The 18,881-nt window shown below is 56.4% G+C and overlaps 3 protein-coding genes across 20 annotated transcripts in view; 2 read left to right on the top strand and 1 right to left on the bottom strand.

Moving 5' to 3' along the window:
* The first annotated feature begins 423 nt into the window (after positions 1-423).
* CIITA (class II major histocompatibility complex transactivator) lies at positions 424-12,268 on the top strand. Of its 9 annotated transcripts, XM_087912796.1 has the most exons (19): positions 424-811; positions 1,900-2,079; positions 3,598-3,687; positions 3,825-3,950; positions 4,358-4,417; positions 4,705-4,770; positions 4,954-4,995; positions 5,457-5,606; positions 5,697-5,816; positions 5,964-7,584; positions 8,073-8,246; positions 8,769-8,840; positions 9,115-9,195; positions 9,631-9,723; positions 10,114-10,197; positions 10,302-10,385; positions 10,755-10,838; positions 11,110-11,222; positions 11,676-11,814. In XM_087912796.1, exons 1-18 carry the CDS (start codon positions 511-513, stop codon positions 11,183-11,185), a joined length of 3,504 nt encoding a protein of 1,167 aa, XP_087768922.1. In that variant the 5' UTR covers positions 424-510; the 3' UTR covers positions 11,186-11,222; positions 11,676-11,814. The 9 variants fall into 9 exon arrangements, with proteins under 9 accessions (XP_087768922.1, XP_087768918.1, XP_087768916.1 ...); XM_087912792.1 differs by lacking the exon at positions 1,900-2,079 and having other exon boundaries at positions 8,772-8,840; positions 11,735-12,267; XM_087912790.1 differs by lacking the exon at positions 1,900-2,079.
* Positions 12,269-12,641: 373 nt separating this feature from the next.
* On the bottom strand, positions 12,642-14,842 carry DEXI (Dexi homolog). The gene is made up of 2 exons (XM_026704450.2): positions 14,830-14,842; positions 12,642-14,790 (listed from the first exon to the last, which is right to left on the bottom strand). The coding sequence occupies exons 1-2, from the start codon at positions 14,840-14,842 to the stop codon at positions 14,153-14,155; spliced, it is 651 nt and encodes a 216-aa protein (XP_026560235.2). The 3' UTR covers positions 12,642-14,152.
* A 59-nt stretch (positions 14,843-14,901) lies between these two features.
* The window catches only part of CLEC16A (C-type lectin domain containing 16A), a 36,034-nt gene continuing 32,054 nt past the window's right edge, over positions 14,902-18,881 (top strand). For 5 of the 10 annotated variants that reach the window (XM_087912777.1, XM_087912775.1, XM_087912778.1 and 2 more), the window contains exons 1-4: positions 14,988-15,269; positions 16,889-17,017; positions 17,301-17,434; positions 18,445-18,593. In XM_087912777.1, coding sequence (XP_087768903.1) covers positions 15,184-15,269; positions 16,889-17,017; positions 17,301-17,434; positions 18,445-18,593 — 498 coding nt within the window. In that variant the 5' untranslated portion in view covers positions 14,988-15,183. Of the gene's footprint in view, positions 15,270-16,888; positions 17,018-17,300; positions 17,435-18,444; positions 18,594-18,881 lie in introns of all 10 variants that reach the window. The other 5 variants (XM_087912782.1, XM_087912780.1, XM_087912779.1 and 2 more) reach the window with 4 other exon arrangements.

Here is an 18,881-nt window from a genome sequence, read left to right as displayed (position 1 = left end):
GCTCCCTCCCCCCTCTCTCACGCCTCCACCCCCCTCTGAACGAAGTCTCTATTTGACTCTAGCAAGGGTTTGGGTGAATTTCCCACTCTTGGGAGAAATTTTCAAAAAAAATTTCCAAAAAAAAACACATCCCATCTGCAATGTACAGTTTTGTTATTAACTGCAACCAAGCAAGCATCCAAGTAATCAATTTTTAGAAATGATAAATAAATAAGTAAAAAATTAAATAAATAAGTAAAAAATTAAATAAATAAATAAGTAAAAAATTAAATAAATGAATAAATAAATAAAATAGGGGAGACAAGAGCGTCATTGGAAGATGCTGTTGTACATTCCATGAAATGGGGAAATATCAGTGTCGATTCCTCAAATCAAACACATCAGTTTTCTTTTTCTCACTTCATCTTTTTGGACCCCTGGTAAGATGAGTTCACCATATAAATATCCGTAGAAAAACAGGGAAGTGTGGCATAAATAATTGAGAGAAATCCAAGCGCTCCGGCTGCCAAAATGGATATTTTCAAGCAAATCTTGCCAGAAGTGAGGGGCATTTTATTAACGGCTTCGGCCCTGCAGGTTCAAACCTTCCTGGACTCCCTGCTGAGTGAAGGAATTATATCACAGGAATATTATCAGACCTTACTCTATGAAAAAGACCCTGATGACTTAGCAAGGAAGGTTTCTCTGACCCTACTTGGAAAACAGGCTGGGCCATCCAGTTCCGGCTGCGTCTCTTACTTACAGCTTTCTGGCAAGTCTAGAGAAAACACTAAGAATGGAGCTGTCTCACCGAGGACTAGAAACTTGACCGGTAAGCTTGGTTAATATCATATGATTCTTTAGTGCGTTAAAGATTTCTCAGTATTTGTGTAGGAAGGGAATTAAGGTGCATCCAACCTCACTCTGTGGGATCACTTCCCTCCTGGTCAGTTGGATAATTTCACTGGCTTTGTCTTACAAACAGAGCGGTGGATAGCTAGGTACTTAAGCCTAACATGAATTTAAATTTAATTCAAAAATCAATGAACACTAATTTAATCCTCAAGTAGGATAAATCATATCTATTTGTCTGATACATAGGATTTATCCCATTTGAGAATTAAATGGATGAGGGAGCTTTTCTCCACAGGCTTTGCCAACTGCCTTTTTTGATCTTATATTTTAAATATTGAGTTTCAATTTAATGTCATAAATAGGGCAGGGAGACATTTTAGAACCTCATTTTAAAAACTTGGAACCATTTTTTAAAAATCCTGAATTTGAGAAAGGAACCTACAGCCAAATGTGCCGGATGACAGGCTGGTGGGAATGGCTGTCCAGAGCACCAGCTAATTTAATCCTCAGCCTCACCAGCCCCGTTTCCTTGGTCTTCTGCTTGTCCCCTATGGTGTGACTTTGGGGGTCCCACAGCAGTGACCTGTGAGATGATCTGGGCCATTTTGGGCTCCCAGCTCAGCCCTGGCCATCCCCGGTCTCTCCTGCGCACTGATGCCCATGCAGTCGTGTTCACACTGCCGCCGTACACTGGCCGCCCTCAGGGAGGCAAAATTGTCCTGTGGGAAAGGATCATAGGTGGGAGGGAAGGAGAGCCTCGTGGAGAGTGCAAAGAGGTTAGTGGGTGGACCTGATCAGAATCAGAGACAGGAGAAAATGAAACCCGAGGCCACTTTCACTTTTTGTGTCAGTTGCACACAGAAAGCCAGTGAGCAGCACGTTGGGAGCAAGCTCTCCTCCACACGAGCCTGAAGTCATGTGTGTGACCACCTGGACGGTAGGTACCCAGGCCCCACAGCCGGGGGGGCAGAGGAGAAAGCCAGGTATTTGTCCGGCAGGCATCTATTCTCAGCAAAGGGAGTTACCAACCTTGGAAGTTCCTGGTAGATTATTTTTGAAGCAGAGGGGAATTCCACTTCACTCCCATTTTGAGATTTTCTGTTTATGGGCAGTCAGTCACCTGTGGCAAGACGAAGGGACTGGCAGCCTGGCCACTTTGCCCAGGGGCATCCAGGATGGCTTATAATCCGGAGCTCGTCATGCCAGCCATTTTGCAGAAAGGACGGTTTGGAAGTTTTCTGCAAGGTCGGCTGTTTTTCTTTCACACCCCTCAGAACCTTATTTCTCTGCTTCTGGCTTCCTGATCCTCTGCTGTGCTTTCTCTGCCAACCAGAGCATGAGAAAGGGGCTGAGGGCACAACCCCCCCCACCACCCTTGGTTGATCGATGCTGGCAAGTTTAGCCGGTGGCGTTGCAGAAAGGAAGTCAGGGACCCTGGAGAGGCGAACTGGCAAGCTGGCCCTGCCCTCAAGTTCTCAGGGAGGAGAGCAGGAGGGGGCAGCCCCCTCCCCTGCTAAAGGCTGGGTATTGCAGGGTGGGGTCTTGCAGCTCTGCCTTGGGTGGGATGCCCGTGCAGCGAACTTTTTTTTTTTCAAAGGAAGGCAACGGGGGGGAACGTGATTCGCTTCTCAGTTCAGACAGTCGGGCTGGACTGAGGCTTGCTTGGTGCAGCTGACCAAAACGTTTGGACCCTGGCAAGCTTGGCTAGACTCAGCCGGGGGGTTGGAAGAAGCGCCAGGCCTCCCACCAGCCTCTGCTCTGCTGTGCCTTTCCAGAGGGGAGGGGGTCTGCCCTCCGTCCCTCACCCTGTCCTCACAGCTGCGACCACGAACCAGGGGAAACCTTTGAATTGCTGCAAGTGGCACAGCTCTCCTTCTTTTGGGGGGGGGGGGTCTTCCGAGGAGGTGGGCTGTTTTCTTGCCCTCCTTGACATCTGCTTGAGCTAAGCTGGAGTCACCCACCACCACCACCACCACCACCCGGGCATATTTATAGAAGGCAGAAGATGTGAGACCACTTTCTGTTCTCCTTTTGTGAACAACGCAGCTGTGAGGTCTCTGCTTTGAACCATCCAGGGTCAGGGAAGTTGCAGGGGCTGCATCGTGCAGGTTGGACACACGTGTTTTCCACCTGGGGAGCCCTGAGGGGCTCCACCAACTGCTGCTTGGACCCCCGCCAGATTGCAAACTCTGTTTGTAGTTTAGTGCCGATCTTATTGTGGTTTATTCAGTAAACCCAATAAAGCAAAGCTTGGATCAGCCGCATACTACATCCTGACTCCTGTTTTGGGCAAAAATCCCCCCAAATGTCATTTGTCTCCAGATCTTTGGAAAGCAAATCCAGGCATAAAGGTTTTGGGGGGGGGGGAAACCTGGCAAATTCCTTATGTGTCCAATCACACTTGGCCAATAAAGAATTCTATTATCTATCTATCTATCTATCTATCTATCTATCTATCTATCTATCTATCTATCTATCTATCTATCTATCTATCTATCTATCTATCATCTCTCCCTCTCCCTCTCTCCCTCTGACCCCCCTCTCTCTGTCTACCTACCTACCTATCCACCTACCTACCTACCTACCTACCACCTACCTACCTACCTCTCTCCCTCCCTATTTAATCATTTCTCCCCAAAGCAGGCGGCTTTGATGCCCTCAAAGCACCCTCCCCGCACCCAGGGCAGCCCAGGCAAGGGACCGAACTGTTTCACCTCCTTCAGAGCTTGGTCTACTTTTTCCTCCCTGCTGTTTCCGCATCAGGTGACCTGAGCCCTGGAGGGATCCCACCGGAGACCCGCTGCCTGCCGAGCGAGAGCCCCCCGCCATCGATGGCTGAGATGGCGCCTGCAGGTGCTGGAGCCTGGCTTAAGGGAAGACTCCCTCCCTGCCGCTCCCCCTGGGAGGGCAGCCTGTCTCGCGGGAGGCGGAGGGCAGGGAGCGCCAGCCTCTGTGGGGGTCACGAGTGGCCTCTTCCCTCTCCCCCACAGGTCAAACGCCTGAGGCGGTCAGCGAGGACCCAGACAGCACCGAGGTGTTCTACACGGTGGAGAGGGACGAAAGCGGAGAAGTCGTCTGCCTCTGCTCCAACATGGGGGAGGCCTACAACAAAATCGGTGGGTCCCCCTTGCGGGGGGACAGCGGCCTGAGGGCGGTGCCCTCCCTTGGCTCACAGCCTGGACCCAAGAAGGCGGGAGGCAACCCAGGCGGCACAAAGGCCACCCCCCCCCCCACTTTGGAGGAGCGGCTGGTGGGGATCGGGGCCCGTCTCCGGTCAGGGCAGCAGCTCTACCTGACCCAGGAGCCCCCCCTGCCCAGCGGGACCCCCGGGATGCCCAGCTGAGTTCATCGGAGGGCACCACCCCACCCCTTCCACAGCACCAAAGGGCCCCTCCCCTCCAGGAGAAGCATTGCAGGGGGGGCACAATGTCCCCACACTGATGGGGGGGGTGCACTTTGGATTTGTGGTGCCTGACATTTGGTCATGTTTCCTCCCCCACACCTGTCCCCCCCTCACCTTTAGCTGCCCTGGCTGAATATTTGCTGAAGGACCAGCAAGATGCCCCGGTGGACGAGCATTTTGGTGAGCCCGCTTCGCTTCCAGGGGCCACATTCACACACACCCCGAGCCAGGGGCCCGGCCTTCCCCTGGTCAAGATGGGGCCTATTTGGGGGGGGGGCAGAAAAGGGGCCCTTTCCTTCCTGGGCAAAGGGCTCCGGGCCCATCTGGTTCCTCCCTTCCTCCCGTCCTTCATGAGGACTGGTTCCTTGGGCTTTGCCTAATCCTGGGATGTCTCCCCCCGTTATTTCCCCACCTGTTCCCCTCCCCCCATGCTAAAAGTCATCTCTCGCTCTTCTCTTCATCCCCAGAAAGCCTCTTTTGGGAGGTGGGGGCTGCGGAAGGGCCTGGGGGCTGCGCAGAGGCCAAAACCTGGGGTAAGTGAGAGAGCCGGGCGAAGGAGGGCTGAGCCGGTCCAGCTTTCCAGAGGTTCCAGGTGCTAGAGGGAGACAGAGGCGGGTTCAGGTCCGGAGGGCTGCCGAGACCCTTGCGAAGCCCCCTGGCCAAAGAAGGGCATCGGAAGGCCTGGCCTGCTCCATCTGGCGCTTCTCCCCCTGCAGGCCCCTCCGCGGAGGCCCCCGAAGCCAAGCGCCAGAGGCTGGGTGAGTGGGCTGCTCCCTTGGTGGCGGCTTCTCTTTAGTAACGGGGGGGTGTGCAGGGATCGGGCCCCCCGCCCCAAGCCCCTTCCCCTCTGCTGCTGGCACGGCCGCTGCCTCGCCCTCTTCCTTTCCCCTCCCGATCTGGGCCGTCTCCTCCTGCCTTCCCCTCCCTACAAGATGGCAAGCCACCCAGGGCGGGCAAAACAGCCCTTCCCCAAGCCTGAGGCTTCAACTCCCATCATCCCCAGCCACTGGCTTGGAAGTCTGAAGGCAGCAAGGAAACGAAGCCGGAAACTTCCCATGTTTGGTGCTGGCTGAGCGGAGGGGGGGCCTCCACCTTCCAGCCAGTTTGGGGCAAGCGCCCACCCTGGTCTCCCTGGGCTGCTGAGGGGGGGGAGGGGAGGGAGGGAGCCCACCTTGCCTGGCTTTGGGGCAGGCTGGGTGACCTTCCTTTCCTTTGACAGCTCACCAACCGGCTCTGTGCATTGTGAGCGGGGACCCCCTCGCCACTCCCCCTCGCCCCGGCCAGGATGGCACCGACTCTCCAGGCGACTTCCACGTGCAAGTTTTGGTGGCCTCCGTGGGCCCTGCGGGCAGGTCTCCAGAAGCGCTCGGTACACAAAAGCCCCTCCAGAGGCCCCCGCCCTGCAGTGGCCCTGCCGGGATTCCTGCTGAGAGCCAACCTCCTTCTCCCTCTCTTCCAGGGCCCTCTGCCAATGGGCAGCTCTGGTGCATCCCACGCCATGGGAGCAACATCCAGATGATCTTCACCTTTGAAAATGCCCAGCAGCCCTGCTTGCCTGTGGATGCCCCAACCTGCCCAGGTGAGTTTCCTCGTTTGGCCTCCCACCAGCAGCCTCCAAGCGAGCTGGAGCTCAGGACCACCACAGCAGCAAAGCCGAAGTCATCCGGGGAGGAGGATTTTGGGGCTTCCGTCCCTGACCCTCTCCCTGCCTGTCCTCCTCTCCTAGGGTCGGTGCGGGCTTTCTGCAAGCGGCTGAAGGAGCATTTCCGCAGAGAATGCCGTCCGGGGCCCCTGTACCTGGAGAAGGACTTGGTGCAGCATCACCTGGACGGCAGGGGCGGGAGGCGTGCGGCTCTGAGGCGCTGCCCCCTGGGAGAGCAGGGGGAGGCCTCCGTGGAGAGGAGCCGCTTGTTCCAGGGCACCAGGAAACCCGGCCTGGGCAGCAGAACCATCCTGGTCCTGGGGAAGGCCGGCACGGGGAAAAGCCACCTGGTGCAGAAGATCTGCCTGGACTGGGCCGAGGGCCGGATGCCCCAGTTTGACCTTGTTCTCCGATTCGACTGCCGGAGGCTGAGCCTGCTGCAGGGCTCCTGCCACGACTTCCGGGCCCTGCTCTTGGATTCCCTGGGCGGCTCCTGCCAGGGCGTCGATGACGTCTACCACAGCCTCTTGCAGAAGCCGGAGCGGCTCCTCCTGCTGTTTGACGGCATGGAAGACCTGAAGGAGGGTCCCGAGGGCTCCTCCTCCGCGTCAGGGAGCCCGGCCGGCAGGGGAGCCCACCGCCTGGGGGCCACCTTGGCCCCCCTCTTCCAAAGGAAGGGGCTCAGCGGCTGCACTTTCTTATTGACCGGACAGCGCAAAGGGAGGCTCCCCCCGTGTTTCCCCCGGGTGGACTCGGTCCTGGAGGTGGTGGACTTCTCCCCGGAGCAGGCCTCGCTCTGCCTGGCCGGCTCTTTCGAGGGCTCCTCCCCCTGGGAGCAGGAGGCGAACCCCGTCGGGAGCTCTCCTTACCTGCTCAGCCTTTGCTGCAATCCCGGCCTCTGCCGGTTCATTGGCCAGGCGGCGTCTGAAACGAGAGGCCAAGAGCTGCCCTCCACCCTCACCGGCCTCTTCGCCACCTACCTTCTCCAGAAGGCGGCAGGCTGCGGGTGCCAGGCCCTCCCTGCCCTGGCCGAGGTCTCTTGGTCTCTCGGGCAGCGTTGCCAAAGGGCCCTCCTGAGCGAGCAGTTCCCTTCCGCAGACGTGAAGGAGCTCGCTCTCCGAACTGGACTCATGACGGAGCAGCGGGGTGTTTGCGTCTTCTCCAACTTCGCTGCCCAGAATTTCTTGGTGGCGCTGCATTTGACTCTGGCCAAAGAGATCAAGGGCAAAAAACTCACCAAATTCCTTGGTCTGGGCGCCAAGTTCCGGAAGTTTCTCTCTTCGTGGGGCCTGGTGCCCCGTTTCTTGTCCGGGTTGCTGTTCTTAAAGGACGACCTCAGCAGCTCTCTCCTTTTGGGCAAGGGAGGCGACTTAGGAGACACGGAGAACCTGATCGCAAGGAAGCAGAGGAGCCTCTCCAGATTCATCCGGAAACTTCCCCTGAGGGATTTCAGGCCGGACAAGTTGCTGGAGCTGCTGCACTGCGTCCATGAAACCGAAGACCAGCCCCTCCGGAAGCACTTGACCCTGGAGCTCCGGCCGGACCTCTCCTTCGTGGGCTTCTCGCTCGCCCCGCCAGACGTCAGCGTCCTGCACGCTGTGTTGGGAACGTCCCCCAAGAAGTTCTCTTTGGACCTGAGGGGGACCGGCATCCACTTGGATGGACTCAGGAAGCTGGTTGGCCTGAAGAACGTCACCAAGTTCAGGTGGGCGGAAGGTCTTGGAGGGCCGCACCTGGGCAGGGGCTGGGCCTTCAGGCCATGAGGACCAGGCGCTGGGAGGAAAGGCCCACCGAGCAGGGAGCTCCGTCTCGGGGGAGGAGGGAGGCCGGAAGGACCCCTGGACGGCTTCTCAAAGCCAGAGGTCCCTGCTGAGGGATTTGTCCTTATGTGGACGGTGCCTGGGTTGACCCCCCGTGATCTTAGTGGGCCCAGAAAAACCATCCTTGGAGCCACTCAAGGAATCTTCGCTTGAAGGGAACCGATCCAGGGGAAGGGGGAGAGGAGTTCTGGTCGGGGCCTCAAGCCAAGATCAGATCCTGGTCCAGCTAGCGTTGCAGTTGTGCCCATCAAGGCCAGATCCAAACCCAAGATCTTCCCAAGGGAAAGACAGAACCAGAACCGCCCTGAACCCGGGAGGAGCCAGGGAAGCTGCCTGCAGCGGAGGAAGGCAGCCTCACGGACTCGTCTTGCAGGGTGTCCCTCAGGGAAGCTGTGGGGCTCTGGAAGCACCTGTGGGGCGCCCAGGAGAGGGAAGCCCTGCAGGCAGCCCTGGAGAAGTTCCTGGTGGAGCCCTTCAGGGCGAAGACGATGGGGGACGTGGACGCCCTCCTCGCCCTGGTGCAGCTGCAGAGAGACATGGCCGAAGGGTAAGGCCCCCACCCACCCCAGCCGAGCTCAGCTGAGAGGGCCCCACGCAGGCAGCCCCCAAGGCCAGCTGCGGGGAGGCTCTCCCGGCGGGGGTGGGGTGGGAATGCCAGGCCCCCTCTAGGCCTGCCTTGGGGATCAGGGATCTGGGGAGGCGCTGGGCTCCTCAGCCCCAGGCCTGCTCTGGGCGCCAGGAGAAGAGTGGCTTGGGGTGGCTTTGAGCAGAGGCCTAGCTGAAGGTGGGGTGCAAAGACGGAGGGTATGTCATAGACATAGAACAACAGAGTTGGAAGGGACCCTGGAGGTCATCTAGTCCAGCCCCCTGCTCAAGCAGGAGAGTCCATTCCAAATATTAGCCTCTGCCGAGGATTGAACTTGCAGCCTCCTGATGGTGAGGCGAGAGCACCCCCGCTGGGCCCCCGCAGCTTGGCTCCCTTGGTGAGCTTCGGCCAGAGGCTGCCACTGGTCCCGCCCTCTCTGCTCTTCCCTGACCGCCTTTGCCTCCGACCCCATGTTTGGCTCAGCAGGGAAGACTCGGCGGGTTCCGGCGTTCGTCTTATTCCAGCCGTCGCTGGGTTCCTGCAACTAGAATTCAGGTAAGTTCACAGGGGCATTTTAAGAGCGGAATGCAGCAACAGCAGGCAACCGTGTGTTAAAAGCAGAACCTCCTTGTGCTGGGGCAGTCTACCTCAGAACCCCCGATTTCCTCCTGGGCTGCCAGGCAGGCGCCTCGGGGGGCGTTGGTGGCTTCTGGGCCAAAGAAAGGGCAAGGGAAGGGGTCGCTTGGCAGGGGGGAGGGGCGGGAGGGGCCCTGGGTCAGGAGTCCAGCACCCACTGTCCCCTTCCCCCCCCCCCACACTTGCCTTGCAGCCTCGGGCCCAGCTGTGGCTTGGAGGGCTTCCGAAAGTTGGCGGGTTCTTTGGTGGCCTTCTCGGCTCTTCAGCACTTGGAGTAAGTGAGCCAAAGAGCCCCTCCCCAAGTCCACCTCGGGAGTGTCTTTGAATGGGCGGGGGGACAAGGATGGGGGGGGGCTCTCTGTCAGATGCCAGGCTTAGGCACCAAGGTCTGAGATCCTCAGGAAGCGGCAGCCCTGGGGGTCCTCCCCCCTCCATGAAGGTTGCCCTGCTGGGTCTGCAGGATACCTTGGCCTGGCAAGCAAGACCCCCAGGAGGAGCTGGAGTGGGGCTTCTGGGACGTTCCCAACCCTGCCGGCCCCCTCCCCACGCCCTGACATCTAGCCACGTCCAGGGGGAAGCCCCTCCCGTGCTTGGCAAGAAAAGCAAAATCCCACCGCAGAGCCCATCCCCTTTGCCCCTGGGTGCCCCCAAAACAGCCCCCTCCCCGATCAAGCAGAATTTGCAGTCATCCTGGCTTGACTGTCCCCAGCTTGGATTCCCCCGATGAAAACGAAATCGGAGATGAAGGGGTGAGGTCCCTCACCCGCGTCCTTCCTCGCTTGGCGTCTCTGGAAACGCTGAAGTAAGTTTTTTGTTCTGCGGCTCCTGGTGGCAGGAAGCCAGAAAGGTCCCAGGGAGGAGACACCCCCCTCCCCCATGGCATCTCCCAGGGACTCACTCGGTGTGCGTGTGCGAGGGCGAGTGTGTGCACGTGAACGAATGAAAGAGGCTGGAACATGGAATGGTTACGAAGCGCCCAACAGCCAAAATTCTTGGGACACATTATAAACAGAATGAAAAAGAAACAAAAAGTGAAACAGAAAACCATACAAGAGTAACGTTTGTTTAGGAAGGGGCTGCCTCTGCGTGGTGGGCCCTCTCCCACCGGCCTCCTCGAATGGGCCACGCCGAGAGGGAGGGAAAGGACCCCCCCCCCCAAAGCGTCCTGAACGCAACCATCTTTTGTGCCTAGCTTGTCCCGGAACAAGATCTCCGACCTGGGGGCTGAGTTGTTGGCCCAAGCCCTCCCCTCCCTGCGTTTGCTGAAGACCCTCAGGTGAGGCCGCCCCCCCAGGTGGGGGAGGGCTCCTTCCTTGCCTCCCACATGGCCCCTGGCAGTGGGGACCCGGCTCAGCCTCCTCCTCGGTTTGGCTCCTGCAGCTTGTACGAGAACAACATCGGGGATGCCGGGGCGGAGCGTGTGGCAAAGGTGCTGCCCCAGATGTGTGCCTTGCAGGTGCTGGAGTAAGTGTGCCAGGGGCTGGGGCTGGGGCTGGGGGGGGCGCAGGAGGGAGCCAAAGCAGACTTTTTTCGCACAGGACTGGAACCCCCAATCTTCATGCAGGCTCCCCTTATAGCTCCTGCAGCCACCTCGGCTGCTTGGATGTTCCATGGGGTGGGAAAGAGGAGGAGGGGCTCAGCCGCGGGGCCCACCGGGTTCTTGGGGACCGCCTCCCCCAAGCCCCCAGTACCAGGAGAGGCCTGGTAGAGCCAGAAGGGCGGCGAAAGACTCCAGCCACGCTCAGCCCTCGGCCCTCTGCCTCCAGGGGTTTCTGGCAAAGGGGGGGCCTGTAATTCTGCCTCTTTTGCCCCCACCCCCACCCCCCACCTCAGCCTGCACTGCAACCAGATATCTGCCGCCGGAGCCCGGTGTCTGACGGAGCGCCTGAGAAGATGCCCCCGCATCCAGAGCTTGGCGTAAGTTTGGGCTTCCGGGATCGAAGCCCTTTTCCTGGAACACCCCAAGGGCCACTCTGAACTGCCCTGGATTCGGCAGGGGTTGCTTTGGAAGAGGTTCTGGGCAGGACGGTCGAATTCCTGGCCAGCTGCAGAGTGGGAGCCCCCTCACCCCCCCACCCCCCGGGGGGAAGTCGCCCCACCCCCAAGTGGCAGCCACTGGTGGCATTTTTGGGAGGAAGGCCCCCTTGTTCCAGTTGCCTTTCATTTCTTGCTTTCTCAAAACTTTCAGGCTGTGGAACCCCACAATCCCTCACGGGGTTCTGGATCACCTGCAGCAGCTGGATTCTCGGATCAGAAGGTTTTAGGGGCAGCCCCTGGCCGGTCGGTTCGGATTCTGTGGTGGTGAGTGTCTTCCAGCGACCGGTAGGAGCTTCCGCCATTCTGCACTCAGCCTAGGAAATGCTCCTCACTGTGGAGGAGAGGCCGAATTGCAGTCGTCCCACTCTCACAATGCCGTGTGTGTGGGGGGGGGTGAGGCTTCGTTGACTCCCCCGGCCCATAACTCATAAAGGGCCATTTATCACTGTGGGCCCTTTGGACCCCCAGCTATCCAAACCCTTCCAGGTGCCCTATGACAAAAATCTCTGTCAATCAATGCCATCAATATAGCTAATTACTAAAGCACTTTGCATTATGGGTGCCCCCCCTCGGCCACGCTGAAGCTCCACTCCCCTGCCCCTTGGCCCCCTTGGAGTCAAGGGTAGGAAACACCCCCACCCCACCCCCGCATGGCAGTTGCATGGCTTTAAGAGAGAGGCCCCCCACACCCCGCAATCCCCATTTTCTCTCTCACAGGAGGAAATTCTGCTGCTAAATTAAAGCTGTGTGGTCTTCTGTTTCTCCATCCACCCGAGGACCGGATCCTCTTTCCGAAGGAATCCTCTCCAGGGCAGTTGACGCCAGGTCCCACATTCTGCGAAGTGGCCGAAGGCAAGGGAAATGTGTGTGCGTGTCTGCAGAGAGGTGGAAGCGTCAAAAGTTATTTGACTTAGCAGAGATATCTATGGAGAATAAGCAACTGACTTCTTAAGAAAGAAAAAAAACCTACGCAATGCTGGTGCTTTCTGAATAAACTCCGCTCCTTTTGAGAGCCGATAACCTTTCTGGAGTATTTCTGCATGAATGTACAATCAGCCCCTCGCAGCTTGCTAAAATGTTTGGAGAAATAATGTAAGGAACGCATAAGTAGGATAGGCAGAACTGGACCCCTGGACCCCAGGGGTCATTTGACGTGTTCGCCGCTGTGGAGGGTGCATATGTGCTGGTGTGCATCTGGGCCTAGAGGCTTTCCACTGGCGATCGGAGCACCCAGCCTCTGCTGAGAGTGAACTCTAGTGTACAGTTTTCATACCCCTGAGAGAGAGCCAATAAATCTTTTTCTAGAAGCGGTTCACTTGTGGCCGTTTTCTTTTTTTGAAAGTGGGCATGTTGGTGGGGTCTTGGAAGGGCTTGAATGGGTTTCCTGCAATGCATCCTCCCCTTTAGGAACCGAGGAAGGATGGCAGCTTCGCCAAGGATTCCACCGAGGAGGTCAGACCCAGCCGAGGGGGAAGGGTTACGGGCCGGGGGTCCTGGAAGGATCTTTGTGAGACAGCGAAGAGGAGGATCTGCCTGAACCCTTCTGGGAGGGTCACTGGAACCTCACCAGGCCCCCTCCCCCTTTTAAGCATGCAAAGACCCCGAGGCGGCCCTACAGCCGCAGCCTTTGCCGTGAAGTCCCCCCAGCGGCCACCCTGGTCCCAGCAATAAGACGCAAAGTGATTGTAGTCACCTGCATACATGTGTATTTGCAAAAGGTCCTGTTATCAAGATATTGCTTTTTTTACATTTTCTGCTTCACATAACAATGCGTTTGAACATTTTCCAAAATAACTTGCCGTAACAATGACAAGGCTCTTCTTTCCTTCCCCCAAGTTATAAAAATACTTACAAAATCAATTCTTTTCTGCAACCGTGTGACAGAAACATCCCTGAAGTTCTTTTTTTTCCTCCCTTCTTAAATTATTACTCTTTAAAAAGCAGACCCTTTGTGGGTATTGCAAAGGTTCGGGGGATCCCAAAAATAAAATAAGATAAAATTTAAGAAGGGTGACCTGATCATTCACAGCAAATTAAGACCGCCAGTTGGAGACTTCCAACATTTCCATGCTTGGAAGGAGCAGAAACCAGAGCCTTCACGGCTAATTACACTTAAGGACTCCTGTGCAAATGGATGGCTTCGCCATATTTCCACACCTGTCTCTCCCTGCAGCTGGAAACCTAGCATGTCAGGGAGCAAGCTTCACTAATGTCATATAACCGTGCTGGAAAATGTTTCATTCAAGAGTAGCGAAGGTCTTTTTTAAAAGCTCTCACAGATACGGATAGTACTGATAACGGAGGGCTATTTCTACTGCCCTACGGGGAAAACGTGATTCGGGGATCTTCTGCACAGTGATGCAAGGCCAAGTTTCAATTGCCTAGCAGTTGTGTGTTCAGGAACATGCGCTGTTGCAAGCAACCTCAGGCTCTCACGGTTTATCCCCCCAGCCCCCTTAAAACCTGGTGACCCCATCACAGCCACTGCTTGCCTTGTCTAAGCATCCAGGCTAGCTCCCCACATACCTTTACCTCTTCAGAAACAAGAGAACCAAGCCTTGTTCCTTGAAGTGTGCAAACGAGGAGTAAATGCCTTCGTTTGGTGTAAGAAACCAGCATCTCCTGGGGTCTCCCCCCACTCCCTGGGTAAACCCCTGCTGTTGTGTTCAATGAATTCCTGCAGAATCGCAGGACGTTGGCGAACCCATCAAGGGTTTGGGCCGGCCCCATCTTCAGTCCAGCTTCCCTGGGGGACCTGGAAGGCCTCAGGCCAGCCGGCCAGAATCCACTTGTCCTTTCTGGAATCTTTCCTTTTTCTTCCCTGGTGTAGCAAGCCTGTAGTAGAAATGTGAATGAAGCAAGAGGGGAAAGAAAGGGTGGCCCTGTGTTGTTGTTCCTGGAAGAAGCCTAGGATCCGAGGGGGCTGCAGAGATGCCCCGGGAGGGATTGCCCCAGCGGGCAGAAGGGCCAGCAGCCCCCTTCGATGTCCAGGAGCAGATCTAGGAGCATTTTCTTCTGGGGAGGGGTTTCCCCATCCGGACCTTCTTAGCCTAACAGAGCAGGAGAGGCCCGGTGCTCCTCTGGCCTTCCCTGCCTGGAGCAGCCTCCCGGGCTCCGGGGGATGGGAGCTGGAGTCACAACCCGCGGGAGGGCAGGCCAACCCCTCCGGGCTCTCCTTCCTCCGACGGCCGGCCCTAGTCCCAGTAGGCGTCGAGCGGCTCGCCCTCGCTGTCCAGCCGGTAGAGGCCGAGCGCCGGGTCGGAGAGGAGCCCGAGGTCCACCAGCGCCTGGTCCATGTCGTCGGGCAGGAAGACGATGCCCACGTTGAGGGCGATGTACTCCAGCAGGAAGGCGTAGTAGAGGATCAGCAGGTTGACCAGGAAGAGGCCGGCGGAGAACATCGAGGGGGCGGCGGCGCCTGGCACCCGCCGGGACGCCCGATCGGGGCACGGGGGACGCTGCCAGCCCAGCAGCCCCGGCAGGGCGGCCCCTCCGGCCGGCAGCCCCCGCGGCTCTCCGGGCGCCGATGGCGGGACAGCGGGCAGGACCGTCCGGCGCCCGGGACTCTGGTCCCCGCGGGCGCAGCCGAGCGGCGGCGGGCGCGCCTTGCAGACGGGCTGCGGCGGCGCTGGGGCTCTTGGCGCGGCCCTCCTAAGCCCCGCCGGACGCCCCCCCGGCCATGGCCGCACGGCTGCTTCGCGCCACCCGCCGGGCTGCAGCGGGCAGGAGGGGCTCGGCTCGGCCGTCCGCGCCCAGACCTCAGCCCGCTCGCCCGGCCGCCTCCGCCTCCGCCTGCGCGGCTCCCGGGCCGCAGAGCGCGCCTCCGCGGGGGCTGCAGCGCGGCGGCGAGGGGGTTAAGCGTGACGCCGACGGCTCATTAGCATGCGCGCCCCGCCCCTCTTGGGTCACAAACGCACGCCCGTCTTCCGGGATGCCCGCGCGCAGGGGCCGCCGGGAAGGGGAGTTTGCGGCCGGTCCGCCCGACGTCGGGCGTCGGGGCAGGCGCGGGCGCGTAAGACTGCGCTTCCCGGCGTGCCCAGCGCCTGCGCGGAGCGCGAGAGGACGGCGGCGTCGGCGTCTGGCTACTCTGAGAGGCCGAGGGGAGGATGGCGGCGGCGGCGGCCGCTGAGGACGAGGCGACCGAGGAGGGGCAGCAGCGACAGCAGCGGCGGAGGCGGAGGCGGCGGCCGTAGGAGCGGAGACGCGCCTGCGGGGCCCGCGCACGATGTTCGGGCGGTCGCGCAGCTGGGGCGGCGGCGGGGGCGGCGGCGGGAAGGCCTCGCGCAACATCCACTCGCTCGAGCACCTCAAGTGAGTCTCCCCGCGGGACCCCTGCGCCCATCGTCCGCAGCCGGCCCCGGGGGGGCTGCCGGGGAGGCCGCTTGTGAAGCAGGGCCGGCGTCCTGGGCCGCTGCAGGACGGGAGGACTACAACTCCCGGGGCTCCCTGGGCAGCCGGGCAGGCTGGGGGCATTCTGGGAGGGGAAGGGCCGCCTTAAAGGGGGTGGAAGCGGCCCGCTGGAAGAAGCGCCTCCCGCACCTGCTGGGGCGGCGGCCTCTTTCCCGGGGCTGGAAGGCGGGGAGCGGGAGGCGCCGAGCAGCCGCCGCCGCCCCAGCCTAAGAAGGCCGCGAGAGACGCTGGGGGCCCAAAGGGAATCCCGTGGCTTTCTCGGCCCACCGGCCCTTGGAGGAGCCTTCGCCCTGCGCAGAGTCACCCCGAGGGTGGAGGAGAGGCGCATAAATGTGTCTCCCCCCCCCCCCGCTTCGTGTGCCTGGACGTGGGGGGCGGGGGGGAGGCCAGTTGGACTGGAAGTCCGGTGTCCGGGGAGGAGAAGAAGGTCTCAAGGGGGACCTTGAGGTCAAGGAGCCCCCCCACCTCTTCCCTGCCTTCAGGCTGCCTCAGCCTTCCCTCCTCCTGGGGGCCCGGGGGGGCTGGGGGCTGGGGGCTGGCCCTGCAAAGGGGGCTGCCTGCCTTAAGAGCTGATGGGAAGGAGGCCTCTGGGCACCGCAGCTCCTTGCATTTGGGAGGGAGAGGCAAGGCAACGGAGCCAGCATGACCAGCAGTTTTAACTGCTGGGCATTTGTGGACTTTTCTCCTAAAGGTGTCAGGATTGGTGGTCAGCACTATATTTGTATTCATTTATTTTATTTTATTTATTTATTTATTTTACTACAAAGGCTGCCAAAATGACTTTCTGGCAGCCAGTCTGACAAGTTGGTTTTGTAAGTAAGAATTAGTTCCTTTCGGTGTTATCAGGTTATTCTAATCAGAAAATGAAGAAAGTGTTTTCTGGTACCCCTTTCTCAACCAGCATAATCTGTCAGGCTTCCCTCTTATTCGTTACCCCCATAAAAGGTCAGAAATTCTGCTGGGATATCTTATCACCTCCCTTGACCATCTTGGGGATTATTTTCATCAGCATCCCGTGCCTGTAGGAATTACGTGAGGTGTACAATACACGACACGGGCCGTGGTTTGTTTATTTTCATAGATTTCATAATTCTGTAAACTATTCACAAACACTTTGTGTAAAACAAATATATAGTTCAAGCTAATGATGCCTACATTTTATTTGCATCGGCATGGCCCCCTTCGGTACTTGCTGGCTTTCTAGGGGTTTCCTCTGGCCTCCCTTTAGCTGGGAGACCATTCTGATGGAACCCTTGATTGCTGTTTCTGCAAGGAAAATGTCTGAAAAAGAGAAGGAAGTAGAAGGGATGCTTTTGGTGCCAGGTAATTTGATTCCAGGGTGCCTCGTGCTAAATGAAGAACATTTAACAAATCGAAAGAAGAGACGAGAAGTGATGCGAATAGTTGGGTTTTTCTACAGTGGTTCAAAAGAGTCACAGATTCTCTCACACTTCAACATGCACAATCCTGCCAAGACCACTTGGAGGGCCCCATGTTTACTTTCTCGTCTTGTCTTTCAGGTATATGTATCATGTTTTGACCAAAAACACCACTGTGACTGACCACAACCGCAACCTATTGGTGGAAACCATTCGATCGATAACCGAGATCCTGATATGGGGAGATCAGAATGACAGTTCAGTGTTTGAGTAAGAGCTTGTATGATTTTGCTTTAACAAATACAGACTTTTTTTTTTCATTATGTCCATCTATTACATTATTGTTCCATGGATGTTTTATTTTCTGTAACTGCTAAGAATTATTTGACTGCAGTGGCCTGAGAAGCTAGTAAATATATCAGTATAGTTCTAATCATGCTGGTTAAAATATAGTTATCAATATCTTCACCAATATTGCATTCCAGCAATAAACATTTTAATGAAATTTCTCCAATAAGATATAGTAAATTGGTAAAAAATGCTTGCATTCCAGCTTTTTCTTGGAGAAAAACATGTTTGTGTTCTTCCTGAACATTCTGCGCCAGAAGTCGGGCCGTTATGTCTGTGTGCAACTTCTGCAGACTTTGAATATCCTCTTTGAGAACATCAGTCACGAAACATCCCTTTGTAAATATGCACATTTCTTTTCTCTTTATGCAAAGCAAGATTTTTGTTGAAAACCATTTGCTACATAAGCTACACGTGTAACTGGGGTTCTTGTTTTCTGTCCTGAAGATTGTAGAATTAGAGACGTTTTAAATCCATTAGGTATTAAATGTATTAAATACATTGGGAGTTGAGCTGGTTAATAATCTTCAACATACGGTACTGTTCAACCACTTAATTTCACTAAGTTGTCTGTGATGCCACGTGGTTTCTCTTTTCACAGAGAGACAAATTTTGCAAAAGACCTATGAAAGGAATCATAAAGTTTTTAAAAACATGCTTCTAAAATGTTTGACACTCTTGTTTTTCCTGAAAAAATAAACCGTAAACCATAAACAGGAAGTTCTCCTTTGATGCATGTCAACAGGTGCAGACAAGGCAGGAGAGGGCAGAGGACAGAAATAAGCGGGGAGGTAGAAGTCTGGATGGGCTTCTGGTGGTTTCTGAGGGGACAGTTCAGGGAGGACAAGGATAGCTGAAAAAAAGACCCGTCTGCTAGAATGGGTGGTGCGTATCCTTGAGTTTGCTGGCTTAATTTTTATACTAAACTGTATAGGTGGTCCTGGACTTACAGCAGTTCAGTTAGTGTCCAAAGTTAAAATGGCACCGACAAAAGCGACCGTTGTTTCACGCTTACGACTGGTGCAGCACCTCCATGATCACGTGATCCAAATCCGGATGCTTGGCAAATGGTTCATACTTACGACTGTTGCTGTGTCTGGGGGTGTCACGTGATCCCCTTTTGTGACCTTCTGACACGCAAAGGCAACGGGGGGGAGCCAGATTCACTTCACAGCTGTGTTACTAACTTAACAACGGCAGCAATTCACTTCATAACGGTGGCAAGAATGGTTGTTAAATGGGGCAAAACTCACTGAACAAATGTCTCACTTAGCAACAAATTTTGGGCTCAATTGTGGTCATAAGTAGAGGACTACCTGTATTTTATGCCTCTGTATTTTTCCCCTCAGACTATTTACTGTCCAACAACTACGTGAACTCTATTATTGTGCACAAATTTGACTTCTCAGATGAAGAAATCATGGCATACTATATTTCATTCTTAAAAACACTTTCTCTGAAACTCAACAATCACACTGTTCACTTTTTTTACAACGAGGTGAGTTACAAGTTGGAAACAAAACGCTGTTTTCGGTGAATTATTTTTGCTGGGAATTGGGCGAACCTTTTCTGGAACCTTTTCTTCTATAACAATGTATATTGTTGCCGAATGTGTACCTCAGAAGTGACCTAATTGTCCATTTCAAAACCTGTGAATATTTTCAAAAGATCCTAGTTGTTCCTGCTGGAGTTGTGGTTGAGGGTGTCTGGAGGGACCCAGGCCGAGGGACGAGGCTTTCAATTTCTGCCCCAGTGCTTGGGGGGCAGAGCAGGTGCCGGGGGGAGC

The sequence above is a fragment of the Pseudonaja textilis genome, chromosome 14 (assembly GCF_049901715.1).
Source record: "Pseudonaja textilis isolate UNSWEBS1 chromosome 14, rPseTex1.2, whole genome shotgun sequence".
Taxonomy (NCBI): Eukaryota; Metazoa; Chordata; class Lepidosauria; order Squamata; family Elapidae; genus Pseudonaja; species Pseudonaja textilis.
The sequence above is the reverse complement of the archived record's forward strand: the minus strand, read 5'-3'. Positions and strand labels throughout refer to the sequence as shown.

What these genes read in the sequence shown, in the direction of transcription:
- CIITA (XM_087912796.1), top strand. Translation starts at nt 511, where the DNA reads ATGGATATTTTCAAGCAAATCTTGCCAGAAGTGAGGGGCATTTTATTA. An exon ending in GAGGACTAGAAACTTGACCG is followed by an intron (nt 812 to 1,899) that starts GTAAGCTTGGTT and finishes TTTGAAGCAGAG; the next exon opens with GGGAATTCCACTTCACTCCC. An exon ending in GGAGGCCTACAACAAAATCG is followed by an intron (nt 3,951 to 4,357) that starts GTGGGTCCCCCT and finishes CCTCACCTTTAG; the next exon opens with CTGCCCTGGCTGAATATTTG.